This window comes from Impatiens glandulifera, unplaced genomic scaffold, assembly GCF_907164915.1.
Source record: "Impatiens glandulifera unplaced genomic scaffold, dImpGla2.1, whole genome shotgun sequence".
Classification (NCBI taxonomy): domain Eukaryota; kingdom Viridiplantae; phylum Streptophyta; class Magnoliopsida; order Ericales; family Balsaminaceae; genus Impatiens; species Impatiens glandulifera.
In genome coordinates, this window is record NW_025918831.1 from 121,847 (window position 1) to 133,250 (window position 11,404).

The 11,404-nt window shown below is 43.1% G+C and overlaps 1 protein-coding gene across 1 annotated transcript; it reads right to left on the reverse strand.

Annotated features, from left to right (window-relative positions):
- Window positions 1-2,345: 2,345 nt before the first annotated feature.
- LOC124917143 (apical junction molecule-like) lies at window positions 2,346-3,836 on the reverse strand. The gene is made up of 2 exons (XM_047457648.1): window positions 3,018-3,836; window positions 2,346-2,933 (listed from the first exon to the last, which is right to left on the reverse strand). The coding sequence occupies exons 1-2, from the start codon at window positions 3,834-3,836 to the stop codon at window positions 2,346-2,348; spliced, it is 1,407 nt and encodes a 468-aa protein (XP_047313604.1).
- Window positions 3,837-11,404: the final 7,568 nt, after the last annotated feature.

Here is an 11,404-nt window from a genome sequence, read left to right on the forward strand (position 1 = left end):
TGAAGATCAGTACAACAGCTATATGCAACCAACCAACGAATGCCACGTAAGAGAATTTTCCTCATATTACTTGTTTTGCAGGTACATCTCTGATGGAGTATTCTGCGCACTACCAGTGGTGTACGGTCAAGATCCTTGTGCTCAGAACCTGCTGTGTACAATGGAGGCTTTCCAATGGAAGAGTGCCACGTATCATTCTAAAAGATTCGACCGTTAGTCTCTGCCTAGTATTTATCAAATCTCAAGGACAACGGACAATCTGCCTTACGAACTACCAGATTTTACAAAGAGTTAATCCAAAATCCTGCTTGCTATTCCAGAGAGAGAAATCAAGCTTTTACTGTAAAGCTGCTTTCCTGATTGTACTGTGTGTGAATTAAGAGAGAGTTAGAATCAAAATACCTTTAGCTGCGTGATATTCTTCATTTTGTAAATTGAACAGAGTGTGTTCTGTTCAATAGTGAGAAAGTGTGTGCAAACTGTATTTGATTCTAATCATATTATAGTAAATCCTTCCGGTGGTTGGAAGAATTGGTGACGTAGGAGAGTTTCTCCGAACATCCATAAACAAACTGTTGTGTTCTTTCATTTCTGTCATCTTTTCATCTTTCATCTTGAGCTTCAAATCCAAGTAAACAATTCCGCCTTGAATCTGTTTCAAGTGTTTACAAGTGTTTGCGTAGAATAGAAAGCGAATTAAATCCTTAACAGGATTTCTTTCAAACCGTTTTTTATAAACCTTCATCAATAGTTAGTGTTAGGATCTAGGTCGCGGCTGGAGGACCGGGGTTGGGCCGGTTAGCGCGTCACACTCAAAGGGTGGTGATTAATCCGGTTAGAGATTAACATCGGGGTTTCAATACTACACAAACTGTCACAAACCCTTGAACTAGGTTCAAGCGCGGAAGAGGTTTGTTTCAGGTTGAAGCAGCACACTTGTATGATAGAGGCATAACCGGTTTTGGATGATGTAGGTTTGAGAATTGATGGGTCGGTTTTTGTAACCTGGTGATTCGGTTTGGATAGAGTCAAGTAGGTTAGAGCGGTGTAGGTAAGTTAGTACAGGTCGGTTAGAAAGTGGAACCGGCAGAAAGTTAATAACAAGACAGATTTTTATGGATGTTCGGAGATAAAACTCCTACGTCACCCCTTCCTCTCGAAACCGCGAGAAGGATATTCACTTAGGAATACAAATACGATCCGATCGAGACTTATTTTCTGCTCGATAACACTCGTACAATTTACATCGAAATTGTAAATACACTTCAACTTAGCACTTAAGCTTTTCTAGAGATAGAACACAATCTTATCACTTGTAAATTAAATACTCGCTATATCGCTTGTGTCCCACATTAACTTCTCTTCAACTGCTCCTTTTATAGGTGAAATATGCTAACGGTCATATTTCACTTCCTTGAATTTGATTGGCTGAGCAGAGGTTCAGTGATACAGACCTGGCGGTCAACTTTGCAGACTTGGCAGTCTGTTCTTCCGGTGTGTAAGACAAACCTGCTAGGTTTGTCTTTTACTCAATGTGGTAACTGTTGGTTAGACAGTTGTCTGTACTTGGAATATTTCCTTTCTGATTTATCCTGAAGTGGAAAGATCTTGTAGGACTGTCTTCTGCATCCTGCAGACTTTCCTCAGACTTGTATGAATATGGAAGTGTTCAGTTTGTTCCTTTGGTATCATTCTCAACAGATACTCGAAGTATCTTCTTATGTTGGTCGGTCATTTGACTTAACCGGATGACTTCCGGTGTGATTGGTTTAAACGGACAGCTTCCGGTTATTCCTTTGCCTTCTAGCTGATCGGCTGTCTGGTGTTTCCGGTTTTTAGCTTTGGCCGATCCTTTCTTTGTGCGGTCATATTTCGAATGTTCCTGGTCAGTTTAATAGCTTGACCGGTTAATCTTCTTAACCGGTTCATTTATTTGTCCGGTCCGGTTCCTTGTTCCTGCATGTAAGGTTTATGTGTTAAGTTTTGTGAACCGGTCTAATTTTATCTAACAATTTCTCCCTTTTTGATTATTTTATTTAAAATTATCAAAACTATGTAAGTTTGCAAACGTAGGCCCATTTTTTTTTTGACCGGATTTTTAAAACTGACTGGGGAGAATTTTTCGAAAAATTTGGAAAAATTTTGAGAAAAATTTTGGAAAAAATCTAATCTTTTATCTTATCAATTTTTCCCTTTTTGATTATTTTATTTAAAATTATCAAAACCATGTAGAAACGCAAGTATAGGCCGGTTTCAAAAATAGCTTTATATATATATAGGAATAACCGAAAAGGAAAAGTATTATATAAACACTTAAATAAACATAGTTAAGGAAAAGTGAGCCCCTATTCTGATTTGGAGAATCTGAAGCCGTCCATCATATCATCGGTCGGTTCTTCCTCATCCGGTCTTGACGATGAACCTTCAGCTTGCGGTTGACTACCCGTGCTGATTGGAACCGCTTGTAGAACTCGCTGTCTTGTAGACCGCGGCTCGAGATGCTCTTCGGCTTCATCCTCGGTGTGCATGGCTGGGTTCGGTTCAGTGTCAATGACCGTTTCGGTGATCCTTTCCAGCAGCCCGGCTACCTGAGCCTTCTTTGATATTTTCCGCTTTCGTTTTGCCGGAACCGAAGAGGAGGAAGCTGCCTTTTTCTTCTTGTGTGCCTTGGCATATTCTTCGAGCCCTTGTTTTTGTGCGTTTAACCGCTCTGCATCTTTGGCCGCTTGAACTACTATGGACTTCGCAAGTCCCGGATATCTAGCCGCTGTGTTTCGTTCTCGCTCGGCTATTTCTTCTTCGGTCAGACGCGGTGTCTCCTTCTCTCTCCGCGCTTCTTCGTCCAGCGCATCCTGAACTTCCTTAGCCGCTCGGGCGTTGGCTTCCTCAACCGCTATGTCAGCATTGATCTTGGCATTTAACATCTCAGCCACCTATTCGGTTAATGCCTTAAGATCGGCTTCAAGCTTGTCGTTGCGGTCTTCAAGGCTCGCATTCTTCTTTTCCAGATCTGTGACCCTGTCAAGAGTCGAGCCGACTAGGTCCTCATCGACCTCTGTGAATCGTTGCTCGGTTTCCCTTTCAAGCTGATCTAAGTCATCCACTATCCTTGAGGTCTTTTCTTCCAAGTCCTCGGTTCGCCGAAGATGATTGTTGCGCAAGACCGTTTCGTCCCGGTAGTCGGCTTCGATGACTGCGATCCGGTCCTCTGCCTTTATGAGATCATCCCTTGTCTTTTCGGCGAGCAAGAGTGTTTGGCGCACGGCTTTCTTGAGTTTTCCCTGTAAAGGTTGAACCTTTGAGTCGGCAAACTCTTGAATAAGGGACTTGACCCTTTCTTCTGTGACGCCCGGTTCGGAAACCCCATGATGATCTGTTTCAAGTTGCTCGGTGAGAGGAGTCTCCGTCCTTTCATCGGTTTCGTTTATCACCGGATCCGCCAGAGGAGGTGTTGCAGCTTGATACTGACCGTCATCGGTCTCAGGAGCTGGAGAGTGCGGTTTTTCTCGCTGTCTGTGCACCGCGTCAATTTGCTCAACTTCTTCAGTGAGTTCTCCTTTCTTTATCTCGAGCTTATCCAACACTAAGAGCTGTAAGTTTGCCTTCTGTGTTCCCGCGACGTACCTTTCTTTCAGCTTTTGGATACGTACCGTTAGTTTTTGTAGCCGAGCACGCGGTTTCTCGATTGCGTATCGGTCCATAGCTTGGCTAGGAGTTTCGGCGTTTGTGAGGCTCATGATGGTTTCCTCTATCTCCTTCAGCCTTCTGAAGCATTGTTCGTCGGTTAGGCCCGGTAGCATGTGTTTGAAAAGTTGTCGTATCGGTACTCGTGCCATTCCCGGTACAATGCGGCAACCGCTTGAACTCGTTGTTCGATTTCCTCCAAGATATTTTGGACAATGGTCGCGGCTATCTTTTGGTCATTGTCAGGGGTAGCCTCCTCCTCCTCACGCCCGTCTGCACCGCCATCGGTGTTCTTAAAGCTACCGGCCGCACCGGTATTGTTGGGACTTGCACCCGAATCTTCTTCGTCATTCGGTCCTTCTTTATCGGAGGAGTTTTCATCGGTTTTCTGTGACTCGGTTCGGTCAGACGTGGAAGCCGATTCTTCCTCATCTCAGGTTCCGAGAATACTATCTGTTCCTTACCCTTCTTGCTTCCGGACTTGTCTTTTGTCGGGGCCGGTTTCTTGGTGGTAGATTTCTTCTTTCAGCCACTTGTAGAACCGGGAGCCGGCTGCTTCCTTTCCAGGAAATGTTTGGATTTTATTATCATGCTCGATGGGAGAACAACACCAGGGCCGGTGTTGATGTGATGGTGGAGCAAGATTTTTCCAAGGGGGATGGCGTATCCCCATGACCGGATGGCATCCGGTTTCACCATATCTTTCAGGTTGTGAAAAATTTCCTTCGCCCAGTTGACTCTTGTCCCTTCCAGCAAACCGAGAAGCATCTCGATCTTGGCCTTGGTGAGGTTGTCGTAGTTTCCACCTCTCTCCTGAACCGACTTTGTGAAGATGTCACAAAGCGGTATGTATTCCGGTCGGAGTGTCGATTTCTTACCGGATACTTTCACCGGTTCCGTGTTTGCAGAGAGGATCTGGCAGGCCGCCTCGAATGTTGTTGGATCTAGTTCCAACAAAGCATTTCGGCCATCTGTTGGGAGACGTAGGATCTCCGCAACCGATTCTTCGGTTAACTCGAACTGAGTACCGCTAACAGTTGCGGTTATCTTGTCACCAGATAGAGTTGCGGTTTTGAAGAATTCTTCAACCGCTTCTCTGTATAGGACAAAGGGACCGCCCAGAAAATACTCAAGTCCGGCTTCGGTTATCCGGTTAATAACTTCCTTTGCCTCAGGCGAGCCCTTTTGTCGGATTTCCTCGAAATCCACCTAGATGATGTGTCTGAACAAAGCCGAGGCACGACCCATCTTAGATGATTGAAAGTGTTTGAGAAAATAGGAGAATAGCTGCTGAGAGAGTTTGAGAGCTTAGAGAGAGAAAGCTGATTCACGTAAGAGTGAAATGAAATACCCAAGGACTCCTTTTATAGGCGCGGTTTGGAAACCCAACCGTCCCATCAACTTTTGGACGGGAATTTTCCCTCCAAGCCAAAGAGGCGGCAAACCGTGGGCGGGAAGCCAAAAGGCGGTAATCCAAACGGCGGAAAACCAAAGGGCGGTAATCCAAGAGGCGCGAATCAAGGGGCGGGAAGCCAAAAGGCGGCAAACTACGGGCGCCAAATCAATGAGCGGTAATTTTTGAACGGAGGCTCGTTGGGCGGGAAATTTCCCTCCAATATTTTCGATTTTGACTTTGATGACGTAATCCCTCTTTTGAAACCGTTTGATACTGCGGTTTTCTTAATTTTAACCGAAGAGTTTGATTATCGAAAGTTAACCGGTTATTTGAATAAGTAGAATTTTTGCAATCTTTTGATTTTAAGCGGTTTTCCTTGAGACCGGATAAGAGCGCGGTTATTTGACAATGTTAATCGGTTACTTAGATGGATGTTCAGATTTTATGATGACCCGGTTATTTAGACTGAAATGGAATTACATTGAAGGAATATTACAGAATAGAAACCGAAAAGTAGATCGGTGTGAAAATAGACATACATAAGATGAAAAGATACAACTTATGTAATAACTACTTTAGAAAGCTTTTCTTCCACCCCATCCATGTCAACAATGTTCGAGGGAGATGCCGGTGTGCCCGGTCCAAACTCTGGCCGGTACTTGAGAATAAGCTGACTGATGTGAGGAGCATAACCGAGACCTTTCTTGGTTAGCACCATGGTTTTCAGGTTCTGAAAAATGACCGTTGACCAATTGATGGTCGTGTTGCTAATAATATGGGTCATCATGTCGTATGTTTTCTTGGAATAACGCTGATTTGGGGATTGACAAATGAGAGAGCGGGTTACAATCTCAAGAAGGAGTTGAATGTGATGAGCAAGGCGGGTTTTTAACCCATAGCTTTCCACCGGAACATCGGTTCCAGAGAAGAACAGTGCGTGATCGGCTGCCGCACTCCCCACCTGGGTTGGAAAGTCAGAAAACCCTTCTGTGGGCAAGTTGATCATGTGGGCAAATTCGGCTTCATCCAGCTAGAAGGTGTGGTCTCTCACCGTGGAGACGATGTAGTTACCTCTGATGCAAGCGCTTCTGAAGAACGTCTTGACATCCTCAATAAGTATGGGACCGGATTTTTCGAGGAAGGTTCGAAGACCGGTGTCAATGAGAGATTCAAACATGACCTCCTTTGTTTCTCCGTCCCAATGTTCCATACAAGATTCGAAATCGATGCTCAAGAAGTTTCCTAGAGTTCGACTCAGCATGATTCAAACTTTGCTACTAGAGAGAGAGAGTTTAAGATTTGAGATGTGTTGATATGATTAGGAAAGGTCTCTTTATATAGATCCGGTTCTGGAGGGAAAGTATTAGCATTGAATGTCAGTTTTGTCTCATTGGAGAAGAGAATCTTTATGTTTCCAAAGTTCATTGGGAAGAGGCTGATTGCGGAGCTCGAGGTAGGTGTTAGTTGAAAAGTAACCAAGTTAGTTGGATATTGATTACTTATGTAGTTGGGGGTTACTTCATTAATTAAATGTTACTTTTCATTAATGACCCATGCAACAATACTCTGAAAAGTAACCGCTAGAAACCGATAGAAACTGAGGATAATTTAGACTAAAACCGAATAAAACCGAAATGATCATAAAAAGGTTGAACAAAGATACACCCGGTACGTGCAGCAAAATGACCGGGTGTAGGAAGGAGTGACCTAATGTCCGCTGGAGGTGACGACACCGTTGGGGTTGTTGCGGCGGTTCCTCCTCCTCCAAGCCCTTTCAAACCGCTCATAGAACGAGTCGGTTATTTCCTTGGTTAGCACTACAGCCTGGTTCAGACCTTCACCTGGACAGGTCGGAACTCCAAGCTCAACAAGCAGGCAGCTCAGTTGGGGAACGAAGTCGATTGTTCGAACGTCAATCATCCAGATTAGAACGTCGAATAGTACCCTTGACCAATTAACCGGTGTACCGGTGGTGATAGCAGCCATCATGTTGAATGTCGCGGTACAGTAGGTGTTCGTTACATCTCTCCCTAAAAATGCTTCGACCGATCACGTCATTGAGGAGCTGATATTCAGCTCTCAAGAGTGATTTCGTACCATGGTCATCAACAGGTTGGTTAGACCGTGCAAAAGTGAGGGAAATCTCGGCCTTTAAGTCGGCCGGAACATTGAGATCCGTTAACCCTTGCTTTGGTAGGCTAAAACACCTCGCAAAGTCATTTTCGGTGAAGTCAAAGACTATACCTCCCACTTTTGATTGGATATGAGTATCGAAATGAGGAGTTCCTCTGAAAATCCTGGCATTATAAAGAAATTCCAGGACTGATTTAGAGTAGATAGTATGCTTGTCATCTAGGAAGTACCGAAGACTGGTGTCTTCAAGAGATTTGATCACTTTGAACACATCATAGTATTCAGTGCTCAAAGCAGATTGGAAATCGACTTGAAAGATGTTAGGAAACTGACACATTTTGTCTTAGTGAGAGAATGAGCTTTGTCTTTTGATTGTTTCGGTTAATGTTTGCTTGACTTAAATACTAGTTGGGGGAGTATCCTATTATCCAGGGGTTACAGGTGATAATGTCTATTAACTACAGTGTAAAGAGTGTTGCATAAAATAGGCATGTTTGCAGCCTAGGGTGTTGGTCATAGACCTGGACCATGAAAGATATCAGATCTTCACGTCTTTTTAGGTGCGACCATGTTACTTTGAAAAGACAATGTTTCAGAACAGATAAATTTAAACACTAATAGTTATTCCACTTTTGTTTGAATTTCAAATAATCTAAGATAAGCTATTTCCGAACCGGTCAGTTATCAGTTGTTCGTCCCGATGCGGTTATTTGGTGCATGCACCAAGTAACCGGTCGGTTTACTCTGTCTGATAGACCAGGCGGTTCTTCCATAGATACCTTGAAAATTTGAAGTCCAACAGTTTAGGAGGAACTACCGGTTTGGTCTGTCCGAACCGAATTCCCTTTAAACATCTTTAGGGATGATCTGACTAATATCGGTTAAGCCGAGTGTAAGTCTGAATTGAGAGAACTTAGCTTCCTGTAGAGGCTTGGTGAAGATATCGGCTACTTGTTGATCAGTTGGTACGTATTTCAGCCGGATATGCTTCAGCATGACATGTTCCCGGATGAAGTGGTGCCTTATGTCAATGTGCTTGGTTCTGGAGTGTAGAACCGGATTGTAGGTGATTGCTATGGCACTTGTGTTGTCACAGAAGATCGGAGATTCTTCGGCTATGACACCAAAGTCCGTCAGTTGTTGTTGGATCCAAAGGAGTTGTGAACAACAGCTTTCAGCCGCTAGGTATTCAGCTTCTGCGGTTGATGTGGCCACCGATGTCTGTTTCTTGCTATGCCATGAAATAAGCCGGTCACCTAGGAACTGACATGTTCCACTGGTGCTTTTTCTATCAATCTTACAACCTGCATAATCTGCATCTGAGTAACTCGTTAGGTTAAAGGACGAATCCTTTGGATACCACAGGCCGACATCAGGTGTTCCCTTTAGGTACTTCAGTATTCGCTTTGCGGCTGTGTAGTGGGATTGTTTTGGATTGGCTTGGAATCTTCCACACACACCGACTGTAAATAGAATATCCGGTCTACTTGCTGTCAGGTATAGGAGAGAACCGATGATGCCCCGGTAAGCGATCTGGTCTACCGATTGACCCTCATCATCCTTGTCCAATTTAACCGATGAGCTCATTGGAGTAGCCGCTGAGGAGCATGTGTCCATCCCAAACTTCTTTAGAAGCTCCTTGGTGTACTTGGGTTGGCTTATGAACGTTCCTTCTTCGAGTTGTTTAACCTGAAGACCTAGGAAGAAACTTAATTCTCCCATCATACTCATTTCAAACTTGTTAGTCATCAAGGTTGAAAATTTATCACATAACTTAGGATGGGTTGAACCGAAGATGATATCATCTACATAGATTTGAACAAGTAGGATATGTTCCTTCTTCTCAAATTTAAATAACGTTTTGTCCACCGAACTGATGGTGAAGTCATGTTTTAACAAAAATGCGGTTAGTGTATCATACTAGGCTCTAGGTGCTTGCTTTAGACCGTATAAAGCTTTGTTTAACCGGTATACATGGTTTGGAAATTCAGCACTTTTGAAACCGGGTGGTTGTTCGACATACACCTCTTCACGTAGGTCACCATTCAAAAATGCACTTTTAACATCCATTTGGAAGACCTTAAAATTTTTGAATGTAGCAAAAGCTAGAAAAATCCTAATAGCTTCAATCCTAGCTACAGGGGTAAATGATTCTTCAAAATCAATGCCTTCTTCCTGTTTGTAACCTTGTGCCACTAATCTTGCTTTGTTCCTCGTGACCAAACCGTCTTCATTGAGTTTGTTTCTAAATACTCATCTTGTTCCTATGACCGGTTGATCTTTCGGTCTAGGGACTAGGTACCAGACTTTATTACTCTCAAACTGGCTTAACTCTTCTTGCATTCCCAAAATCCAATCCGGATCTGACAATGCTTCATCTATTCTTTTCGGCTCAATCTGGGATATAAAAGCGGAATTAAAGTATTCCTCCAGAAGTTGACGCCTAGTTCGAACAGGTTCTGAAGGGTCACCTATAATTTGCTCAGGAGGATGTTTAGTGTTCCTTTTGAAGTTCGGTTCAGGGATGTCTACCAAATTACCGTTTTCTTGATCAAGGCTAGACACATCGGTAGGCTGAGCAAGATTGTCAGACCGACCGACTTCCTCGGTTTGAACCGAGGTGTCAGCTTCATGTCTTGGGACAGCTTGATCCGGCTGGGTTTCAATATTACCCATTTGGTCATGGACAAACCGCTTGAAGACCGGTGTCTCATCTTCACTGTCAGAATGGATATTGTTATTTTCCAATCTATTGTGTAGATCAAAGCATGATGCAGTGTTACTTTCAACCGATTCATCGAAAACAACATGAAGTGTTTCCTCCATGGTTAAAGTTCTATTGTTATATACTCTATATGCTTTACTTACTGCTGAGTAACCTAACATAATCTCGGTATCGGTTTTTGCATCAAACGCAGAAAGATAGGTTTTACCATTTATATGTATATAGCATTTACAACCGAAAATCTTAAGGTATTTAAGGTTGGGAACCCTGTTAAAGTATACCTCATACGGTGTTTTGTTATGAAACTTGTTAATTAGAGACCGGTTTTGTGTGTAACATGCAGTGTTGATAGCCTCAGCCCAAAATTTTTGAGCAATACCCGAATCGGCTATCATGGACCGTGCAGCTTCCTTGAGAGTCTGGTTTCTTCTCTCGGTCAGGCCATTTTGTTGAGGAGTCCTAGCACTAGACAACTCGTGTCTAATACCGGATTCATCAAGAAATGCGGTTAAGGTACTATTGGTAAATTCGGTACCTCTATCACTTCTAATGTTGTTAATGCGTGTTGATTTTTCATTTTGCAAACGTTTAAGTAGTGTGATCAAGTTTGATGCGGTTTCACGTTTGGAAGGTAAAAATATTACCCATGTAAACCTAGAGTAATCATCAATAACTACCATGGTGTAAAGCATACCTCCTAGGCTAATGACCTGAATTGGTCCAAATAAGTCCATGTGAAGGAGATCTAGACATCGGCTAGAATGGATGTTTCCTTTACTCTTAAAGGTTGACCTAGTTTGTTTACCCATTTGACATGCTGAACAAACCTTATCCTTGTTAAATACTATGTCAGGAATACCTTCAACTAGCTTTTTACCGCGAATGTATATTAAGATTTTCATGTTCAGATGGTTTAGTCTCTTATGCCACAACCAGGTTTGATCAGTCTTAGTTATCATGCATATAGGGTACTCTACCTTAGTTTTCCAGTCTACCTTGTAGATATTTCCTAGCCTATTTCCGGTTAGCAGTATGATGCCTTGAGAATGCATGTTTAAGAAATTCTACCGTGTATCCAGCATCACACATTTGACTAATGCTTAGCAAGTTAAAACGTAGGTTTTCTACTAAGAGTACATTATCAATAGTTAAGTTACCATGGACAATCTTACCCTTTCCCACAGTTCTACCTTTTGAGTTGTCACCGAAAGTGATTAGTGCACCGATCTCTATTCTGATGTAGGTTAGCAGGTTGTTGTTCCCGGTCATATGCCTAGAGCAACCACTATCCAGGTACCATTCAGAGTTTCCTAGCCGTTTCTTTATATCCTGCAAAATGTACATATTTACAATTGTTTGGTACCCACATTCACTTGGGTCCACATGCGGTTAGTCCCTTGGGCATCCAGACCTTGACAAACCAGACAGCTTTCTTTGCTAAGGTCTTGACCGTCTTTTTGCCACTC

Coding starts and splice junctions, on each gene's coding strand:
- LOC124917143 (XM_047457648.1), bottom strand. CDS start 3,836: ATGGCACGAGTACCGATACGACAACTTTTCAAACACATGCTACCGGGC. Junction 2,934..3,017: donor TCGGCTCGACTCTTGACAGG/GTCACAGATCTG, acceptor TTAACCGAATAG/GTGGCTGAGATGTTAAATGC.